At 50.2% G+C, this 23,169-nt stretch overlaps 1 protein-coding gene across 2 annotated transcripts in view; it reads right to left on the reverse strand.

The window, feature by feature from the left end:
• Window positions 1-632: 632 nt before the first annotated feature.
• The window catches only part of sapcd2 (suppressor APC domain containing 2), a 44,572-nt gene continuing 22,035 nt past the window's right edge, over window positions 633-23,169 (reverse strand). Inside the window, exons 5-7 of one of the 2 annotated variants that reach the window (XM_060841726.1) lie at window positions 15,508-15,609; window positions 11,363-11,488; window positions 633-1,021 (exon numbers count right to left, since the gene is read on the reverse strand). In XM_060841726.1, coding sequence (XP_060697709.1) covers window positions 893-1,021; window positions 11,363-11,488; window positions 15,508-15,609 — 357 coding nt within the window. In that variant the 3' untranslated portion in view covers window positions 633-892. The remainder of the gene's footprint in view (window positions 1,022-11,362; window positions 11,489-15,507; window positions 15,610-23,169) is intronic. The other variant, XM_060841727.1, reaches the window with a different exon arrangement.

Here is a 23,169-nt window from a genome sequence, read left to right on the forward strand (position 1 = left end):
TGACACTGTGCTCTCATCTCCTGCCAAGCCCCTGTACTCGGAGTGTGTGAGACAGAGACAGATAATAGTGTTCTAAAGACATCTTGAATCACAGCAAAAGTAAACAATGTGGGGGAGGGTCACACGGACACAGAGGGAGTTCGATATGACCTGTCCACCCAACACGGAGACACTGTGGGGTTCAGCGTTGCTGGTCTGTTACACGTGTGAGGTTAGGAAAACACTAACTGCCGGTAAAGTGCTACCTGCTGCCAGACAGGGTCTGAACACACATACACACAGACACACACCACACACACACACACACATACATACACACAGACACACACACACACACACACACACAGACACAGACACACACACACACACAGACACAGACACACACACAGACACACAGACACACATACATACACACAGACACACACCACACACACACACACACAGACACAGAGACACACACACACAGACACACATACATACACACAGACACACACCACACACACACACAGACACACAGACACACATACATACACACAGACACACACACACACAGACACAGACACACATACATACAACCCCCCCCACACACACACATACAAACCTCCCCCCTGCCCCCCCCCACACACCACACACACAGACACAAAGACACACACAACACACGATTGAACGGCGGAGTGGTCTCGATGGGCCGAATGGCCTTACTTCCACTCCTATGTCTTATGGTCTTATACACACGTACACACATACACACCCACAGACACACACACACCTGGAGTGAGGGGTTTTGGGTGCTGCTGGAGTGGTCAGGGAAGGCAGCTGGTGGGTGACCAGGGGATCTCTGCTCTAGCAGGATGGCAGAGACGGGTCTCAGTTTGACATTGCTGGCTGTCGGTCAGATGAAAGTGGAGTCGAGCTGACTGTTCTCGTGATGGCTTTGGGAGCGAGCAGTGAAGAGCTGTTTGATCAGGGCCACCTTCTCCTGCTCCAACTGGGTAATCCGATCACTCTTTGCACTCACCTCCTGTAACAAAACAATCACTCATTAGATCAGAGTGCCCCCGACCCAGCAGCAATCCCTTCCCCAGGGTCAGACCCAGACCCCAGGCCACAATCCCAGCCAATCTGCACAACATCTCTCCACAGCCCCTCAACCACTCTTACACCACACTCCCTCCTTAACCAAACACTCCCTCACCACACTCCCTCCTTAACCAAACACTCCCTCACCACGCTCCCTCCCTAACCAAACACTCCCTCACCACACTCCCTCCTTAACCAAACACTCCCTCACCACGCTCCCTCCCTAACCAAACACTCCCTCACCACACTCCCTCCTTAACCAAACACTCCCTCACCACGCTCCCTCCCTAACCAAACACTCCCTCACCACGCTCCCACCCTAACCAAACACTCCCTCACCACGCTCCCTCCTTAACCAAACACTCCCTCACCACGCTCCCTCCTTAACCAAACACTCCCTCACCACACTCCCTCCTTAACCAAACACTCCTTCACCACACTCCCTCCTTAACCAAACACTCCCTCACCACGCTCACTCCATAACCAAACACTCCCTCACCACGCTCACTCCATAACCAAACACTCCCTCACCACGCTCACTCCATAACCAAACACTCCCTCACCACGCTCACTCCATAACCAAACACTCCCTCACCACGCTCCCTCCTTAACCAAACACTCCCTCACCACGCTCCCTCCTCAACCAAACACTCCCTCACCACGCTCCCTCCTTAACCAAACACTCCCTCACCACACTCCCTCCTTAACCAAACACTCCTTCACCACGCTCCCTCCTTAACCAAACACTCCCTCACCACGCTCCCTCCCTAACCAAACACTCCCTCACCACGCTCCCTCCTTAACCAAACACTCCCTCCTTAACCAAACACTCCCTCACCACACTCCCTCCTTAACCAAACACTCCCTCACCACACTCCCTCCTTAACCAAACACTCCCTCACCACACTCTCCTTAACCAAACACTCCCTCACCACGCTCCCTCCTTAACCAAACACTCCCTCACCACACTCTCCTTAACCAAACACTCCCTCACCACACTCCCTCCTTAACCAAACACTCCCTCACCACACTCTCTCCTTAACCAAACACTCCCTCACCACGCTCCCTCCTTAACCAAACACTCCCTCACCACGCTCCCTCCCTAACCAAACACTCCCTCACCACACTCCCTCCTTAACCAAACACTCCCTCACCACGCTCCCTCCCTAACCAAACACTCCCTCACCACGCTCCCTCCTTAACCAAACACTCCCTCCTTAACCAAACACTCCCTCACCACGCTCCCTCCCTAACCAAACACTCCCTCACCACGCTCCCTCCTTAACCAAACACTCCCTCCTTAACCAAACACTCCCTCACCACACTCCCTCCTTAACCAAACACTCCCTCACCACGCTCCCTCCCTAACCAAACACTCCCTCACCACGCTCCCTCCTTAACCAAACACTCCCTCACCACACTCCCTCCTTAACCAAACACTCCTTCACCACGCTCCCTCCTTAACCAAACACTCCCTCACCACACTCCCTCCTTAACCAAACACTCCCTCACCACGCTCACTCCTTAACCAAACACTCCCTCACCACACTCCCTCCTTAACCAAACACTCCTTCACCACGCTCCCTCCTTAACCAAACACTCCCTCACCACGCTCCCTCCCTAACCAAACACTCCCTCACCACGCTCCCTCCTTAACCAAACACTCCCTCCTTAACCAAACACTCCCTCACCACGCTCCCTCCTTAACCAAACACTCCCTCCTTAACCAAACACTCCCTCACCACACTCCCTCCTTAACCAAACACTCCCTCACCACACTCCCTCCTTAACCAAACACTCCCTCACCACGCTCCCTCCTTAACCAAACACTCCCTCACCACACTCTCCTTAACCAAACACTCCCTCACCACACTCTCTCCTTAACCAAACACTCCCTCACCACGCTCCCTCCTTAACCAAACACTCCCTCACCACGCTCCCTCCCTAACCAAACACTCCCTCACCACGCTCCCTCCTTAACCAAACACTCCCTCCTTAACCAAACACTCCCTCACCACGCTCTCTCCTGAATCAAACACTCCCTCACCACGCTCCCTCCTTAACCAAACACTCCCTCACCACGCTCCCTCCTTAACCAAACACTCCCTCACCACGCTCCCTCCTTAACCAAACAACCCTCACCACGCTCTCTCCTGAAGCAAACACTCCCTCACCACGCTCCCTCCTGAATCAAACACTCCCTCACCACGCTCCCTCCCTAACCAAACACTCCCTCACCACGCTCCCTCCCTAACCAAACACTCCCTCACCACACTCTCTCCTTAACCAAACACTCCCTCACCACACTCCCTCCTTAACCAAACACTCCCTCACCACGCTCCCTCCTTAACCAAACACTCCCTCACCACGCTCCCTCCCTAACCAAACACTCCCTCACCACACTCCCTCCTTAACCAAACACTCCCTCACCACGCTCCCTCCTTAACCAAACACTCCCTCACTACGCTCCCTCCCTAACCAAACACTCCCTCACCACGCTCCCTCCTTAACCAAACACTCCCTCACCACGCTCCCTCCTTAACCAAACACTCCCTCCTTAACCAAACACTCCCTCACCACACTCTCTCCTGAATCAAACACTCCCTCACCACACTCCCTCCTTAACCAAACACTCCCACACCACGCTCTCTCCTTAACCAAACACTCCCACACCACACTCCCTCCTTAACAAAACAACCCTCACCACGCTCCCTCCTTAACCAAACACTCCCTCACCACACTCCCTCCTTAACCAAACACTGCCTCACCACACTCTCTCCTTAACCAAACACTCCCTCACCATGCTCCCTCCCTAACCAAACACTCCCTTACCACGCTCCCTCCTTAACCAAACACTCCCTCCTTAACCAAACACTCCCTCACCACGCTCCCTCCTTAACCAAACACTCCCTCACCACACTCTCTCCTTAACCAAACACTCCCTCACCACACTCCCGCCTTAACCAAACACTCCCTCACCACGCTCCCTCCCTAACCAAACACTCCCTCACCACGCTCCCTCCTTAACCAAACACTCCCTCCTTAACCAAACACTCCCTCACCACGCTCCCTCCTTAACCAAACACTCCCTCCTTAACCAAACACTCCCTCCTGAATCAAACACTCCCTCACCACGCTCCCTCCTTAACCAAACACTCCCACACCACGCTCTCTCCTTAACCAAACACTCCCACACCACGCTCCCTCCTTAACCAAACACTCCCTCACCACGCTCCCTCCCTAACCAAACACTCCCACACCACGCTCTCTCCTGAAGCAAACACTCCCTCACCACGCTCCCTCCTTAACCAAACACTCCCTCACCACGCTCCCTCCTTAACCAAACACTCCCTCACCACACTCTCTCCTTAACCAAACACTCCCTCACCACACTCCCTCCTTAACCAAACACTCCCTCCTTAACCAAACACTCCCTCACCACACTCTCTCCTTAACCAAACACTCCCTCACCACGCTCCCTCCTTAACCAAACACTCCCTCCTTAACCAAACACTCCCTCACCACGCTCTCTCCTTAACCAAACACTCCCTCACCACACTGCCTCCTTAACCAAACACTCCCTCACCACGCTCCCTCCCTAACCAAACACTCCCTCACCACGCTCCCTCCTTAACCAAACACTCCCTCACCACGCTCCCTCCTTAACCAAACACTCCCTCACCACACTCCTCCTTAACCAAACACTCCCTCACCACGCTCCCTCCCTAACCAAACACTCCCTCACCACGCTCCCTCCGTAACCAAACACTCCCTCCTTAACCAAACACTCCCTCACCACGCTCTCTCCTGAATCAAACACTCCCTCACCACGCTCCCTCCTTAACCAAACACTCCCTCACCACGCTCCCTCCTTAACCAAACACTCCCTCCTTAACCAAACACTCCCTCACCACACTCTCTCCTTAACCAAACACTCCCTCACCACACTCTCTCCTTAACCAAACAATCCCTCACCACACTCTCTCCTTAACCAAACACTCCCTCACCACACTCCCTCCTTAACCAAACAATCCCTCACCACACTCTCTCCTTAACCAAACACTCCCTCACCACACTCTCTCCTTAACCAAACACTCCCTCACCACACTCTCTCCTTAACCAAACACTCCCTCACCACGCTCCCTCCTTAACCAAACACTCCCTCCTTAACCAAACACTCCCTCACCACACTCTCTCCTTAACCAAACACTCCCTCACCACACTCCCTCCCTAACCAAACACTCCCTCACCACGCTCCCTCCTTAACCAAACACTCCCTCACCACGCTCCCTCCTTAACCAAACACTCCCTCACCACACTCCCTCCCTAACCAAACACTCCCTCACCACGCTCTCTCCTGAATCAAACACTCCCTCACCACGCTCCCTCCCTAACCAAACACTCCCTCACCACGCTCCCTCCTTAACCAAACACTCCCTCACCACGCTCCCTCCTTAACCAAACACTCCCTCACCACACTCTCTCCTTAACCAAACACTCCCTCACCACGCTCCCTCCCTAACCAAACACTCCCTCACCACGCTCTCTCCTTAACCAAACACTCCCACACCACGCTCTCTCCTTAACCAAACACTCCCTCACCACACTCTCTCCTTAACCAAACACTCCCTCACCACACTCCCTCCCTAACCAAACACTCCCACACCACGCTCCCTCCTTAACCAAACAACCCTCACCACGCTCCCTCCTTAACCAAACACTCCCTCACCACACTCCCTCCTTAACCAAACACTCCCTCACCACGCTCCCTCCTTAACCAAACACTCCCTCCTTAACCAAACACTCCCTCACCACACTCTCTCCTTAACCAAACACTCCCTCACCACACTCCCTCCCTAACCAAACACTCCCTCACCACGCTCCCTCCTTAACCAAACACTCCCTCACCACGCTCCCTCCCTAACCAAACACTCCCTCACCACACTCCCTCCCTAACCAAACACTCCCTCACCACGCTCCCTCCTTAACCAAACACTCCCTCACCACGCTCCCTCCCTAACCAAACACTCCCTCACCACACTCTCTCCTTAACCAAACACTCCCTCACCACACTCTCTCCTTAACCAAACACTCCCTCACCATGCTCCCTCCTTAACCAAACACTCCCTCACCACGCTCCCTCCCTAACCAAACACTCCCTCACCACGCTCCCTCCTTAACCAAACACTCCCTCACCACGCTCCCTCCTTAACCAAACACTCCCTCACCACACTCCCTCCTTAACCAAACACTCCCTCACCACACTCTCTCCTTAATCAAACACTCCCTCACCACACTCCCTCCTTAACCAAACACTCCCTCCTTAACCAAACACTCCCTCACCACGCTCCCTCCTTAACCAAACACTCCCTCCTTAACCAAACATTCCCTCACCACACTCCCTCCTTAACCAAACACTCCCTCACCACGCTCCCTCCTTAACCAAACACTCCCTCCCTAACCAAACACTCCCTCACCACGCTCCCTCCTTAACCAAACACTCCCTCACCACGCTCCCTCCTTAACCAAACACTCCCTCACCACGCTCCCTCCCTAACCAAACACTCCCTCACCACGCTCCCTCCCTAACCAAACACTCCCTCACCACACTCTCTCCTTAACCAAACACTCCCTCACCACGCTCTCTCCTTAACCAAACACTCCCTCACCACGCTCCCTCCCTAACCAAACACTCCCACACCACGCTCTCTCCTTAACCAAACACTCCCACACCACGCTCCCTCCTTAACCAAACACTCCCTCACCACGCTCCCTCCTTAACCAAACAACCCTCACCACGCTCCCTCCTTAACCAAACACTCCCCCACCACACTCCCTCCTTAACCAAACACTCCCTCACCACACTCTCTCCTTAATCAAACACTCCCTCACCACGCTCCCTCCCTAACCAAACACTCCCTCACCACGCTCCCTCCTTAACCAAACACTCCCTCACCACGCTCCCTCCTTAACCAAACACTCCCTCCTTAACCAAACATTCCCTCACCACACTCCCTCCTTAACCAAACACTCCCTCACCACGCTCCCTCCTTAACCAAACACTCCCTCCCTAACCAAACACTCCCTCACCACGCTCCCTCCTTAACCAAACACTCCCTCACCACGCTCCCTCCCTAACCAAACACTCCCTCACCACACTCTCTCCTTAACCAAACACTCCCTCACCACGCTCTCTCCTTAACCGAACACTCCCTCACCACGCTCCCTCCCTAACCAAACACTCCCACACCACGCTCTCTCCTTAACCAAACACTCCCACACCACGCTCCCTCCTTAACCAAACACTCCCTCACCACGCTCCCTCCTTAACCAAACAACCCTCACCACGCTCCCTCCTTAACCAAACACTCCCTCACCACGCTCCCTCCTTAACCAAACACTCCCCCACCACACTCCCTCCTTAACCAAACACTCCCTCACCACGCTCTCTCCTGAAGCAAACACTCCCTCACCACGCTCCCTCCTTAACCAAACACTCCCTCACCACTCTCCCTCCCTAACCAAACACTCCCTCACCACGCTCCCTCCCTAACCAAACACTCCCTTACCACGCTCCCTCCTTAACCAAACACTCCCTCACCACGCTCCCTCCCTAACCAAACACTCCCTCACCACGCTCTCTCCTGAATCAAACACTCCCTCACCACGCTCCCTCCTTAACCAAACACTCCCTCACCACGCTCCCTCCTTAACCAAACACTCCCTCACCACACTCTCTCCTGAAGCAAACACTCCCTCACCACGCTCCCTCCCTAACCAAACACTCCCTCACCACACTCCCTCCTTAACCAAACACTCCCTCACCACACTCTCTCCTTAACCAAACACTCCCTCACCATGCTCCCTCCCTAACCAAACACTCCCTTACCACGCTCCCTCCTTAACCAAACACTCCCTCCTTAACCAAACACTCCCTCACCACGCTCCCTCCTTAACCAAACAACCCTCACCACGCTCCCTCCTTAACCAAACACTCCCTCACCACACTCTCTCCTGAACCAAACACTCCCTCACCACACTCCCTCCTTAACCAAACACTCCCTCACCACGCTCCCTCCTTAACCAAACACTCCCTCCTTAACCAAACACTCCCTCACCACACTCTCTCCTTAACCAAACACTCCCTCACCACACTCCCTCCCTAACCAAACACTCCCTCACCACGCTCCCTCCTTAACCAAACACTCCCTCCTTAACCAAACACTCCCTCACCACACTCTCTCCTTAACCAAACACTCCCTCACCACACTCCCTCCCTAACCAAACACTCCCTCACCACGCTCCCTCCTTAACCAAACACTCCCTCACCACGCTCCCTCCCTAACCAAACACTCCCTCACCACACTCCCTCCTTAAGCAAACACTCCCTCACCATGCTCCCTCCCTAACCAAACACTCCCTCACCACGCTCCCTCCTTAACCAAACACTCCCTCACCACGCTCCCTCCTTAACCAAACACTCCCTCACCACACTCCCTCCTTAACCAAACACTCCCTCACCACACTCCCTCCTTAATCAAACACTCCCTCACCACGCTCCCTCCCTAACCAAACACTCCCTCACCACGCTCCCTCCTTAACCAAACACTCCCTCCTTAACCAAACACTCCCTCACCACGCTCCCTCCTTAACCAAACACTCCCTCCTTAACCAAACACTCCCTCACCACGCTCTCTCCTGAATCAAACACTCCCTCACCACGCTCCCTCCTTAACCAAACACTCCCTCACCACACTCTCTCCTTAACCAAACACTCCCTCACCACACTCCCTCCTTAACCAAACATTCCCTCACCACACTCCCTCCTTAACCAAACACTCCCTCACCACGCTCCCTCCCTAACCAAACACTCCCTCACCACGCTCCCTCCCTAACCAAACACTCCCTCACCACACTCCCTCCCTAACCAAACACTCCCTCACCACGCTCCCTCCTTAACCAAACACTCCCTCACCACACTCTCTCCTTAACCAAACACTCCCTCACCACACTCTCTCCTTAACCAAACACTCCCTCACCACGCTCCCTCCCTAACCAAACACTCCCTCACCACGCTCCCTCCCTAACCAAACACTCCCTCACCACGCTCTCTCCTTAACCAAACACTCCCACACCACGCTCCCTCCTTAACCAAACACTCCCTCACCACGCTCCCTCCTTAACCAAACAACCCTCACCACGCTCCCTCCTTAACCAAACACTCCCTCACCACGCTCCCTCCTTAACCAAACACTCCCCCACCACACTCCCTCCTTAACCAAACACTCCCTCACCACGCTCCCTCCTTAACCAAACACTCCCTCACCACTCTCCCTCCCTAACCAAACACTCCCTCACCACGCTCCCTCCCTAACCAAACACTCCCTCACCACGCTCTCTCCTGAATCAAACACTCCCTCACCACGCTCCCTCCTCAACCAAACACTCCCTCACCACGCTCCCTCCTTAACCAAACACTCCCTCACCACACTCCCTCCTTAACCAAACACTCCCTCACCACACTCCCTCCTTAACCAAACACTCCCTTACCACACTCCCTTCTTAACCAAACACTCCCTCCTTAACCAAACACTCCCTCACCACGCTCCCTCCTTAACCAAACACTCCCTCCTTAACCAAACACTCCCTCACCACACTCTCTCCTTAACCAAACACTCCCTCACCACACTCCCTCCTTAACCAAACACTCCCTCACCACACTCTCTCCTTAACCAAACACTCCCTCACCACACTCCCTCCTTAACCAAACACTCCCTCACCACACTCTCTCCTTAACCAAACACTCCCTCACCACACTCCCTCCCTAACCAAACACTCCCTCACCACGCTCTCTCCTTAACCAAACACTCCCTCACCACGCCCTCTCCTTAACCAAACACTCCCTCACCACGCTCCCTCCTTAACCAAACACTCCCTCACCACGCTCCCTCCTTAACCAAACACTCCCACACCACACTCCCTCCTTAACCAAACACTCCCTCACCACGCTCCCTCCTTCACCAAACACTCCCTCACCACACTCCCTCCCTAACCAAACACTCCCTCACCACACTCCCTCCTTAACCTGGAGATAAATTGAGAGAGGATCTAGAATGTCGTAGAACTGGATATGTACTATGGACAAATGTCTCTTCAGGACAATTGATCCAACGTAATAATAATAAAGCCAGGCTGACTGTTCTTGATTACACGCTGCCTCTCCAACACAGACAAACTCTGTCCCTTAGAGCATGTTCCCTCACCAGGGTTGGACTGACCCACCTGGAGTTTCCTGGACTAGCCTTTGCTGCCTTCTGTTGGTCAGAGGTCTGCTCCAGTGTCCAGTTCTGGGCCCCGCTCCTTGGACAGGGTGCCCATGCCCATTCAGTAGAATGACACCAGGAATAAAAGATTAAACTGGGTGCCCAGGTGACAGATTGGACTAGTATTCCCTGAACAGGAGATTGAGGGACGAGTTGATTAAAATGATTAAAAAGATCCAACTGGATCAATCCTATCGGAACAATTCTGGTCTCCTTCCTATTGGAAAGATGTGAAACTTGAAAGGGTTCAGAAAAGATTTACAAGGATGTTGCCAGGGTTGGAGGATCTGAGCTACAGGGAGAGGCTGAACAGGCTGGGGCTGTTTTCCCTGGAGCGTCAGAGGCTGAGGGGCGACCTTTTGAGGTTTCCAAAATTATGAGGGACATGGATAGGATAAATAGGCAAAGTCTTTTCCCTGGGGTCGGGGAGTCCAGAACTAGAGGACATAGGTTTAGGTTGGGAGGGGAAAGGTATAAAAGGGACCTGTATGGAATGAGCTGCCAGAGGATGTGGTGGAGGCTGGTACAATTGCAACATTTAAGAGGCATTTGGATGGGTGTATGAATAGGAAGGGTTTGGAGGGATATGGGTCGGATGCTGGCAGGTGGGACTAGATTGGGTTGGGATATCTGGTCAGCATGGACGGGTTGGACTGAAGGGTCTGTTTCCCTGCTGTACATCTCTATGACTCTAATAGAGAGAAAAACCATTCCCTGTGATGAGACAATCCAGAATAAAGGGAGTGGGATTGACTCACCACACAGAGGTAAAGGAAATCCCGGGCCTTTCCTCTCTCACCAAAACAGCTGGTGGCCCAGTGAAACTCTGAAGGATTGAGACTGAAGAATATTTGTCGAGTGAGGGATAAAGGGGAACAGAGTTACCACTCCAGTCAGCCATCATCAAACATCACATGCAGGTTGGAAGGGCTGAAAGGCCTCACATTGCTGGCTCATACCTGGGTCAGCAGCCGGTTTTGCTCCTTCAGCATCGTGACCATCTGGAGATTGTTCCCAGGGATGGGAACGTGACACGGAACTGGGAACTCACACCCGTTCACCGCGTTGGAAGACTGGGACAGCATCTGTGGGTAAGGACAGGGCCAGCGTTACAAAGACACACACACACACACACACGCACACACAAACGTTCCTCCCCCCACCCACAGTGAGGCAGCATAGTCCATGAGACTTCACCAGAACAAAAACAATCCAACCACATGATCACACAAAGTGAGCATTCGCCCCACCCCACCCCCATCACTGATTGGAGGAAAGATGCAAAATAAACAAAAGCTAGAAATGGAAACAAGGCAATTCTTACCATCTACTGTTTCCTCAACACTGTCCCCATCAACCACTCTGACGACAAGGATGGCATGCAGTTAGATACAGAGTAAACCTCCCTCTACACTGTCATAGAGTCATACAGCAAAGGTAACAGACCCTTCAGTCCAACCAGTCCATGTCTGTCAAACTAAACCAGTCTCATTTTCCTGTGTTTGCTCCCTATCCCTCTAAACCTTTCTTATCTGTGTACTAGTCCAAATGGCTATTTAAATGTACCAGCCTCCACCACTTCCCCTGGCAGTTTTCTCCATACAGGCACCACCCTCTGTGTGAAAAGGTTACCCCTTAGGTCCCTTTTATATTTCTCCTCTCAGCGTGAACCCTCTAGTTCCGGACTCCCCCACCCTGAGGAAAAGACCTTTGCCCATTTACCCTATCCACGCCCTTCATGATTTTATAAGGTCACCCCTCAGCCTCCAACGGTCCAGGGGGATAAAAAAAAAGTCCCAGCCCCTCCCTATAACACAAGCCCTCCACTCCTGGGGACTGGTGTAGAAATGCAGAACTCTCCTTTCCTGAAGGAGAAAATTTTAAAATCGAGGCAGAAAGGGATTTTTTTTTAAGGCACCGGATGTTGAGGGCTACAGAACTGAAGGAGCAATTCAGACATGATCCAAATTGAATGGCAGACCAGGCTCGAGGGATGGAATGGGCTGTTCCTCTCCCCACCTTCCATTGCAGGGTTCATCACAGAGCTTCGGAGTTACTGGAAGGGACAGACACACAATGCACCTTGTGGCTGCTGTCATAATGAGACACAAACAAACAACAATCTGCATTTACGTAGAGTCCCTAACATAACACCACAGTGCTCCTAAGAGGAGCTTGGGCATGTCAGGAGAGACCCAGACAGACAATCGAAAGATTTGGTCAAAGATTTAGGTTTTAAAGATAGAGGTGGAAATATTTAGGTCGAGAATTCTGGAGCTGAGGTAGATCACTGCCATCAGACATACATTCAAATGAGTAGGCCATTCGGCCCCCTCGAGCCTTCTCTGCCATTCCATTAGATCTCAGCTGGTCAGACAGCCTGCAGCACAGTAACAGGGACTTCCCTCATTGGTCAGGAATGCAGCTACCTCTGCCCTCATTGGTCAGGAATGCAGCTACCTCGGCCCTCATTGGTCAGGAATGCAGCTACCTCTGCCTTAAGATAGTCAATGAGCTGGCCTCCAGCGATCTGCGTGGAAGAGAATTCCATAGACTCACCACCCTCGGAAATAAACCAACTCAAATCACCCTCTCAATTCCTTCCCCTCCTGCTACCTCCCCCGAAAATACTCAAACACTTCCCAAAACTGGAGCAGCATGGGGTTAGAGACAGAGTGAGGCTCCCTCTATACTGTCCCCATCAAACTCTCCTGGACAGGGATAATACAAGGCTAGATACAAAGTAAACTACATCGTCTCATCAATCCAGTCCATTTTGAGGTAAATCAGCAAAGATAAACCTCTTCCGAAATGTGCAGCTGAACCACGAACGAGAAACAATGATGTTTTGCTTCAGTGACCTCTGAGTTCAAGATCGTTGTGGGGAAGGTGGTCATTTGGCCCATCTTGTCTTCATTGGCTGTCCCAGCATTGTAATGTGTAAGCACACGGTGGCTCAGTGGTTAGCACAGCTGCCTCACAGCACCACGGACCTGGGTTCGATTCCAGCCTCGGGGAACAGTCAGTGTTGTGTTTGTACATTCTCCCCGTGTCTGTGTGGATTCCCTCCCACAATACAAAGGTCTGCTGGTTAGGGTGGATTGGCCTTGCTATAGTGTCCAGGGATGTGCAGGCTCGTTGGGTTAGCCAATGGGAAATGCAGGGTTATAGCGTGGTGGGTAGGCTGCTCTTCGGAGGGCCAGTGTGGACTTGATGGGCTAAATGGCCTACTTCCACGCTGTAGGGATTCTATATTTTTTAAAAAACGTAGTGCTAAGCCCCTGCCTTTCTGTCAAAATGCTGCACATTGGGTGATTATTTCTATTCAACAATGTCCCTCTGGAATGCCTCAATGGAACCTCCCACCACATTGCCAGGCTGGGTTTTCCATATCCTAACTACTTTAGAGTAGATTAGATTAGATTACTTACAGTGTGGAAAGAGGCCCTTCAGCCCAACAAGTCCACACCAACCCACCGAAGCACAACCCACCCAGACCCATTCCCCTACATTTACCCCTGTCCCTAACACTACAGGCAATTTAGCATGGCCAATTCACCCAACCTGCACATGTGGGAGGAGACCGGAGCTCCCGGAGGAAATCCATGCAGACACGGGGGGAGAATGTGCAAACTCCGCACAGACAGTCGTCCGAGGCTGGAATCGAACCCAGGTCCCTGGCGCTGTGAGGCCGCAGTGCTAACCACTGAGCCACCGTGCCACCCTTAGAATCACACAATACCCACACAATGTGAAAACGGGCTATTCAGTCCACCAAGTCCACACAGACTCTCTGAACAGCATCCCACCCAGACCTACCCCCCACCCCCCATTCCTATCCCTGTAACCCTGTTATTCCCACAGCCAACCAACCTAACCTCCACATCTTTGGACTGTGGGAGGAAACCAGAGCACCCAGAGGAAACCCCACACAGACTACTGCCCAAGGTTGGGACTGAAGCCGGGTCCCTGGCGCTGAGAGGCAACAACAATGCTAACCACTGAGCCACCCACCTTGTCCATATCCTTCTGGAGCTCTGCACTGTCCTGTTTGCAGTTTACAATTCCTCTAAAGTTGTGTGTTATCTGCAGACTTTGAAACTGTCCCCTGCACACCAAGATTATTAACAGATATCCATGGGGAACTCCACTACCAACCCTCCTCCAGCCCGGAGAGTATACGGTCACCCATTTCCCTGTTCCCTAACATCCAGCTGCTTTTGGATCCACATTGTCCCTTTTCTTCTATAAGTGATCATTTCCTTCTCAACTCCAAGGTGTGACACAGTACAGAACAGCTTTTGGCAATCTGGGGACATAATCTCACTGACCTCGCCCTCATCGGCCCTTTCCATAACGCCTCCCAAGAAAACTCTCAGCAAGGCTGTGAGACACAATTCTCCCTTTGCAAATCAGAGCTGCCTCTCCAGACTCAGCACGTAAGTTTCCCACCTGACGTGGAATCAAGGGTTAGGGGGAATACACCGGAAAATGAGGAAGGTGGGATCAGACATGATCCTGTTGAACGGTGGGGCAGGTCAAGGGGCCGAATGGCCTAGTCATCTTCCTATTTCTGACGGTCTTTCCATTTCTAGCCTTTATAGTCATTTTGAGGGGTTTCCCCAGTGCTGAAGTTAAACTGTAATTGCTGCGTCAAACTTTTGATCTTTGTAATGGAGGTTGACAATTTAGGGCAGGTCTGGTGAATTTATACCTCAGCCTGTTCCTGCAGGAAGCTCTACTGAGACAGATGACCAAAGTGGCGAGAGCTGCTTACAATAGCTTACACTGATAGAGAAGTCAGCACTAGTGTGATGCCCAGCACAGCCAAATAGTTAACCACTCAATAACCTGGCTGACAAAGTACAGGCTGTGGAACATAGACTCCCATTCACTTCAGCACCAGTGGGAAGGAAGGATAGGTTGAGGGAGAAGCTACAGGTTTGGTTACGACACACACACACAGGGGGTGGTGGGGGTTCAGATCAGACCATGCAGAGGCAGATAGTATAACACTGACCCAGGTAATAAGGAGAAGGGAGATTGAGAGAACAGGAGAGAAGTGAGTGAGCTGGAGGCAGAGGATCGAGTCACCACAGCTGACCTTGGCAGAGCAGGAGGTGAGATCAGCAAGACAGTGCCTGACTGCCTGCAGTTTGGTGAGGAGGTGGTCCATCCGGACTGAGTGACCTTCAGCTGCGTGGGCCTACAGGGGGGGCGAGAGGAGAGAACAATCACACGTCTGTGTTACTGTCCTCGACCTGGGCCGAGAACATCAGTCCCTCAATGCACAAAGTAACACGGTGCACACCACCACGAAAACCCAGCACAGACCCTCCCACACAGAACAAACACTAAAAATCCCCCACTGTCAGGCAATAACCCCAGGCTAGATACCACACTGTGCTCCCACATCTCTGTTAAACTGAGGGGAAAGCTCCCTCTTCTCTATTAAACAGAGTAAAATTTCTTTTAGACTGTACCCATCAAACACACCTGAGACTGGTACTGCACAGGGGTTAGATACAGAGTAAAGCTTCCTCTACTCTTAAACTGTAAAGCACCCACTACACTGTTCCCATCAAACACTCTCAGGGCAGGGACAGCTCAGGGTTATGTACAGAGTAAAAGTCCCTCTGCATGGTCCCCTCAGGGCAGGGACAGCATGGGGTTAGACACTGAGTTAAGCTCCCTATACACTGTCCCCATCAGACGCTCCCAGGGACAGAAGCAGCACGGGGTTAGATACAGAGCAGATTGCCTCTACACTGTCCCCCCATCAAACTCTCCCAGGATAATCGAGGAGAATATTCTAAAACATGTTTCCAGCTGGATCTGGTTCTGAGTTTTGAGGTGGGTCAAGTGTCTGTCTGGAAACATTTAGGGGATAGTAATGAAAGTCTGAGGCTTCAACTGGCTACAAGGAGCAACCCAGAACAAACTTAAATTGGACGCAGACAGATCTGTCTCAGGGAAACTGGCATCAAAGATTGGCTTGTGAAAGAGCAGGGGTCTTGAGGGGAGATGGTGCACGGCGCATTCCCCTGAAGGGAAAAGGTAGCACCAACTACGCCCGAGCTCCGCTGAAGACAAAAGGCAGGGTGAAGCAGTAACGGGCACTAGGAACAGATGGCAGGCGGATAACATAAAGGAGAACCAGTTCTGTTCTGGAGAAGTCACAGAATGTGTGGAAATGGGGCAAAAAGAAGTGAGAAGCAGAGTGAGAGCATGAGAAGAAACTGGCAGCTAAGAAAATAAGAATGTAAAAGTTTCTATAGGCATGGAAATATTAAAAAGAGGCTGATTAGGGAACAAAAACGTTAATTCAGACATGGAGATGGGAGCATGGTGGAGTTACTAAATGAGTAATTTGCACACCAGGGAAGAAAATACTATAAAGTTCACAGTGACAGAGACCTAAGGGGCAACGTTTTCACACAGAGGGTGGTACGTGTATGGAATGAGCTGCCAGAGGAAGTGGTGGAGGCTGGTACAATTACAACATTTAAGAGGCATTTGGATGGGTATATGAATAGGAAGGGTTTGGAGGGATATGGGCCGGGTGCTGGCAGGTGGGACTAGATTGGATTGGGATATCTGGTCGGCATGGACGGGGTTGGACAGAAGGGTCTGTTTCCGTGCTGTACATCTCTATGACAGAGGAGGGGGTTGTGAAGTTTTAGCCTACTCCGTGTGATAATTTAAGACATTAGAGGGGGCACAGAATGGATTCATGGGAATGCTTCCAGGAATGAGGATTTACTAACAATCAGTTGGAGAAGCTAGGACTGTTTTCCTTGGGCTGAGGGCTGAGAAGTGATGCAGTCAAGGAGTACAGTATCATGATAGGTCTGGACAGAGGGAGAAGTGATTCCCTTTGGCAATCAAGAATCTACCTACCTCTGCCACAAAAATATTTAATGATTCTACATCTTCTGCCTTTTGGAGAAAGGGAAAAAAAAAACCTCATCTCAGTTTTAAATGGATGCCCTTTTGTTTTAAAATGATGACCCCTAGTTCCAGACTTAACCACATCCTTTCCACACCCACCCGGTCAAATCCCCTCAGGATCTTATAATATTTCAATTAAGTCACCTCTGAGGCTGTCCAGAGATGTGCCGGTTCGGTGGATTGGCCAGATCTGCCGCGCTTTTCCAGCACTACTCTAATCTCAACTCATCACAAATTGCACATAGTGCCCACGGATGTACTGGCGAGATGGGTAGGTCACGGGAAACACAGGGTTACAGGGATAAGGTAGGATGCTCTTAGGAGGGGTGGTATGGATTCGATGGACTGAATGGCCTGCGTCCACACTGTAGGGATTCCATGATTCTTCTAAACCCCTGAGGATCCAGGTCTAACCTGTCCAATCTTTCCTCATAAGGCAATCTGCTCATTCTAGGTATTAGTCCAGTAAACCTTTTCTGAACTGCTCCCAATACATTAACATCTTTCTTTCAATACGGTGACCAATACTGTACACAGTACTCCTGCAGTTTCACCAATGCCCTGTACCACTGAAGCATAACCTTCCTCTTTATGAATTCAATTCTACTCACAATAAACAATACGATGCTATTAGCTTTCCTGAGGACTTGCTGTGATTCATGCTCCAGAACACCCAGATTTCTTGGTGTATCTTTGAGACAAGTAACCAGTCACCATTTACACAATCTGCTTCTTTGGTCATTCTCTGAGAAAATGGACAATTTCACAGCTCCCCAGACTGTAGTCCATTGTCCAGATCTTTGACCTACCACCAGGGATATATTTCCCTCCCCACCCCTTTCTGCCTTCCGCAAAGACCATTCCCTCCGTGACTATCTGGTCAGGTCCACGCCCCCCTACGACCTACCCTCCCATCCTGGCACATTCCCCTGCCACCACAGGAACTGTAAAACCTGCGCCCACACCTCCTCCCTCACCTCTATCCAAGGCCCTAAAGGAGCCTTCCACATCCATCAAAGTTTTACCTGCACATCCATTAATATCATTTATTGTATCCGTTGCTCCCGATGCGGTCTCCTCTACACAGGGGAGACTGGGGGCGCCTCCTAGCAGAGCGTTTTAGGGAACATCTCCGGGACACCCACACCAATCAACCACACCGCCCCGTGGCCCAACATTTCAACTCCCCCTCCCATTCTGCCAAGGACATGGAGGTCCTGGGCCTCCTTCACCGCCGCTCCCTCACCACCAGACGCCTGGAGGAAGAACGCCTCATCTTCCACCTCGGAACACTTCAACCCCAGGGAATCAATGTGGACTTCAACAGTTTCCTCATTTCCCCTTCCCCCACCTCACCCGAGTTCCAAACTTCCAGCTCAGCACTGTCCCCATGACTTGTCCGGACTTGTCCTACCTGCCTATCTTCTTTTCCACCTATCCACTCCACCCTCTCCTCCCTGACCTATCACCTTCATCCCCTCCCCCACTCACCCATTGTACTCTATGCTACTCTCTCCCCACCCCCACCCTCCTCTAGCTTATCTCTCCACGCTTCAGGCTCTCTGCCTTTATTCCTGATGAAGGGCTTTTGCCCGAAACGTCGATTTCGCTGCTCGTTGGATGCTGCCTGAACTGCTGTGCTCTTCCAGCACCACTGATCCAGAAACAGATCTTTGACCTAACCTGTCTATATCTCTGTGCAACCTCGTTCCCTCCTCACAATGTACTTTCCAACTTAGCTTTCTGTCGTCAGTGAATTTAACGAACATACTTTCATCCCAGTCATTAATATAAAGGTGAAGAGCTCACACCCCAGCACCAACCTCTTTGGCACACCACGCCTTCAACCTGAAAAAGACCCATTTCTTCCTAATCTCTGCTCCTGATGGGCTGCCAGTTTTTCTATCCCTGCCAACAGTCTAAATTGGGCACAGACTCTGGGTGTAGTTCTGGGCACCATAGAGGAACGTAAAGGAACTGGGAGAAATGCTGGTCACATCAGTGAGGTAGCAATCCAGAGATCCCACTTTGGGTACAGGGGTCTGAATCCCACCACAGTAGCTGGGGGAATTTAAACTCAATCATTTCTTCAAAGTCTCGGACTAAAATCTGAACTCACCAATGTCACTGATTGTAAATACCTATCGCGTACATGGGATTGAATCAAAATGGTTGACTGAATCAGAGGTAGTAAATGAGTCAGAGTCAGGAAAGTGGGAAGGTTTTGAATTGGCAGAATGTGACTGGTCAAGTCCCTCAAGGCTCAGTGCCTCGACCAATCGCTGAGCAAGGGAGGTTATGGGTCAAAATGACACAAATCCCAGGGTTTGCCAATGACCCAGGTGAGCAGTACTGGGGATGGAGGCATAACATTACAAAGAGGTGGGGACAGATCAAGTGAATGGACAAAACTGTGGCAAAGAGTTCAATATTGCTAAATATTAGATCATTCACTTTGGGATAGAATCAGGGGCTTTCAAAATGAAAAACTGGAAACAGAGGTGACCAGAGAGTCTGGGTATGGACAGTACAGTTTTCAAAAAGCTTCCTGGAAGGCTGGCATTTCCACAGAGAGGGCAGTAGGAGTTTGGACCTGGGTTTCTGCAAATGGTAGCTGTTGTTCAAACATTGAGTTTGATCAGATCATCATCATCTGCAGGCAGGTATAGAGAGGCAGGTATAGAGAGGCAGGTATAGAGAGGCAGGTCAGAGGTTAGCCTGGGTCTGACTGACTGGTGGGACAAAACCCAAGAGGCAGAGTGGCCTCCTCCTGTTCCCGTGATATTCCACTCGGAACAAGAGGACACACAGAGGTTGCGGTGGGGCGTCACTTCTCTCTTGAAAAGGCTGAGCGAATAAAGAAACTTAACATAGGCACAAAGCAAAAAGTGCTCCTGCTTATAAAGGAAGAGCAAACACATCGACCTGGACCCAATATACCAACCACTACAGCGGACAGCTGAAACTGACACCCGGAAGCGGCATGGACAGACCACTATAAATGCCGGAAGAAACATCAAAGAAGCGCTTCGCAGGAGGCTCCAGAGCACTGATGATGTCTCCTAGCCAGGGGACGAAATGTTTGCAACAAAAACTTCCAGCTCGGCGAACAGAACCACTACTACAGGAAAAGCAAAACCAGAGACCATTGATATTCACACCAAGAAACTCAAGACAGGAATTCTGGAGAAAGGCCTTTATCCAGAGAGTGATGAGGATGTGGAACTCAGTGATGGAAGGTGAACAGCATTGATACATCCGCAGTGAAACTGGGACTGGTACATCAGGGAAGAAGGGAAACAGAATTACAGGGAAAAGTTAGATAGGAAAGGTGGGAGGAGGGCTGATCGGAACATCAACATCAGAACAGTCTGGATAGGCTGAGAACTTGTTTCTGTGGTATTCTGGTGTAATCAGACATTTCCCTTAATTTATGAAGGAGCTGGTGATCATGCATCAAGCCTCAATATACTCAACATTTGATCTCCCGAAGTAATTTTCAGTTGTTTAAGACTGACTTACTCAAAATTGGTGAACCATGACCACACTGACTAGAAATAATTAGTTACAAATCCCACAACACCAGTTATAGTCCAACAGGTTTAATTGGAAGCACACTAGCTTTCGGAGCGACGCTCCTTCATCTGGTGATTGATGAAGGAGCATCGCTCCGAAAGCTAGTGTGCTTCCAATTAAACCTGTTGGACTATAACCTGGTGTTGTGGGATTTTTAACTTTGTACACCCCGGTCCAACACCGGCATCTCCAAATCATGACTAGAAATAATTACTTTTTGCGATCAGTCCATTCTCACAAATCAATGATTTCCCAGAATACTGTTCAAAACAATACTTTCATTTAAAATCCTTTCTAAAAAGCTGCTGAGTTGGTTCAAAGTCTGCATTGGTTCATGGCAGACATTGCATTTGAAGATCTGCAAATGAACTAGAGTGGAATCTTGATGGGAAAACTGCCCGCTTGTTTCAATTAATAAAGTGGGGAGTGCGGGGGGAGGGGGAACACAAAGTCAGAAAGTGAGCAGCAGGTTGAGGTTAATAGGATAAACAGGCAAGGCCAGTCTACCAAGGTGAGGGAAGGAATCAGAAAAGTTCAAAGTGTCAATGGAAAATTGGAGTGAATGATACTCTGTGTTGAGGCTCTGTGTTATCTGGGATTAATAAAATAAGGGTGGAAAGTGTAGTGCACAAGAAAGTATTAAATGAGAAAGACGAATCAGTGTTTAAAAGCCTTGTAACCAAATCCACACTGTATTCGGAATAAAGTTTAGGAGCTGACGGCATAAATAGAGACAAATGGTGGGGATTACTGAGACGTAGCTACAGGGAGATCAGAACTGGGGTTAAATGCTCAAATTCCAAAAGGATAGACAAGAAGGAGCGGGAAGTGGAATTGCTTTATTGGTGAAGGATGACATCAAGGCTGGATTGACAAATGGTATTGGCAACTAGGGACCAAAATGTTGAATCAGTTTGGGTGGAAATATAAAAAAAAAAGGGAAGAAGCCCTTTGGGAGGAGTAATTTAAAGGCCCCTGAATAGTACTTCCAAAGTAGGGCATAGTGAGGGTTGTGACAAGGGTACAACTATAAGTATTGAACATGCATATTGACTGGTTTGATCAACTTGGCAGGGATAGACTAGAAGAAGGGTTCATAGAGTGCACGAGGGATTGTTTCTTAGAGCAACATATCTGAAACCAACCAGAGAACTGGCTACGCTAGATTTGTTATGATGTAATAAGAAAGGATTGATAAATGATCTTGTAGTTATAAAGACCCTCTTGGAAGGAATGACCATGACATGCTAGAGTTCCAAATTCAGATTGAAAGAGTGAAGATAGAGTTGCACACGAGATTTTTAGCGTTAGACAAAGGTACAGACCAGAGGACTGGAGTAAAATATTACAAGGGCAAGACAGTGGCAAATGTTTAGAGAGATAGGAATGTAATTGAGGGGTATTTACCGAGAGGAAGAGGAATTGTCAATAAAGGTGAAAAATCATCCATGGCTTAACAAGGCAAAACTAGGACATATCATACCGCAAGACTTAACAGAGGGTTGGGAGAACTTTAAACATCAGCAAACAGTTACTAAAAACAAAATCAAAAGAGTGAAGATGAAGTACAAAAGGAAACTAGTGGAAACCGTAAGCGCTGATCCCAAAAGCTTCTGTAAAAGTATATAAAATGGAAAAGAATCGTGAAAGTAAATGTTGGACCTTTAGAGAATGAAAATGGCGAGTAATAATGGGAAATAATGACAGAGGTACTAAATCAGTATTGTGTCTCTGTTTTCACAGCTGAAGATAATTTCTTCCCAAAAACTGCTGAGGAACTTGGTGAAATTACTACAACTACGGAGAAGGTATTAAATAAACTCATGGGATTAAGGACAGATAAGTCCCCAGGATCGGATGGCTGGCACCCTAGAGTATTAAAGGGGGTGGTAGCAGAGATAGTGGATGCATTATTGCATGAAAAGGGACCAGTGAATTGGAAACAAACTATTATGACGCCCTTATTCAAAAACAGAGATAGGCAAAAAGTAGGAAAGGGGTAAAAACAATGGCTGCAGATGCTGGAAACCAGATTCTGGATTAGTGGTGCTGGAAGAGCACAGCAGTTCAGGCAGCATCCTAAGTGCAGCGAAATCGACGTTTCGGGCAAAAGCCCTTCATCAGGAATAAAAGTAGGAAAGACTGATCCAAAAGGTAAGATCCAGGAGATTATGGGTAGAATTTTGGCTTGGATAGAGGATTGACAGAAAGCAGAGGGTCAGGATAAATAGGATCTTCT

Source organism: Hemiscyllium ocellatum, chromosome 21 (genome assembly GCF_020745735.1).
Source record: "Hemiscyllium ocellatum isolate sHemOce1 chromosome 21, sHemOce1.pat.X.cur, whole genome shotgun sequence".
Taxonomy (NCBI): Eukaryota; Metazoa; Chordata; class Chondrichthyes; order Orectolobiformes; family Hemiscylliidae; genus Hemiscyllium; species Hemiscyllium ocellatum.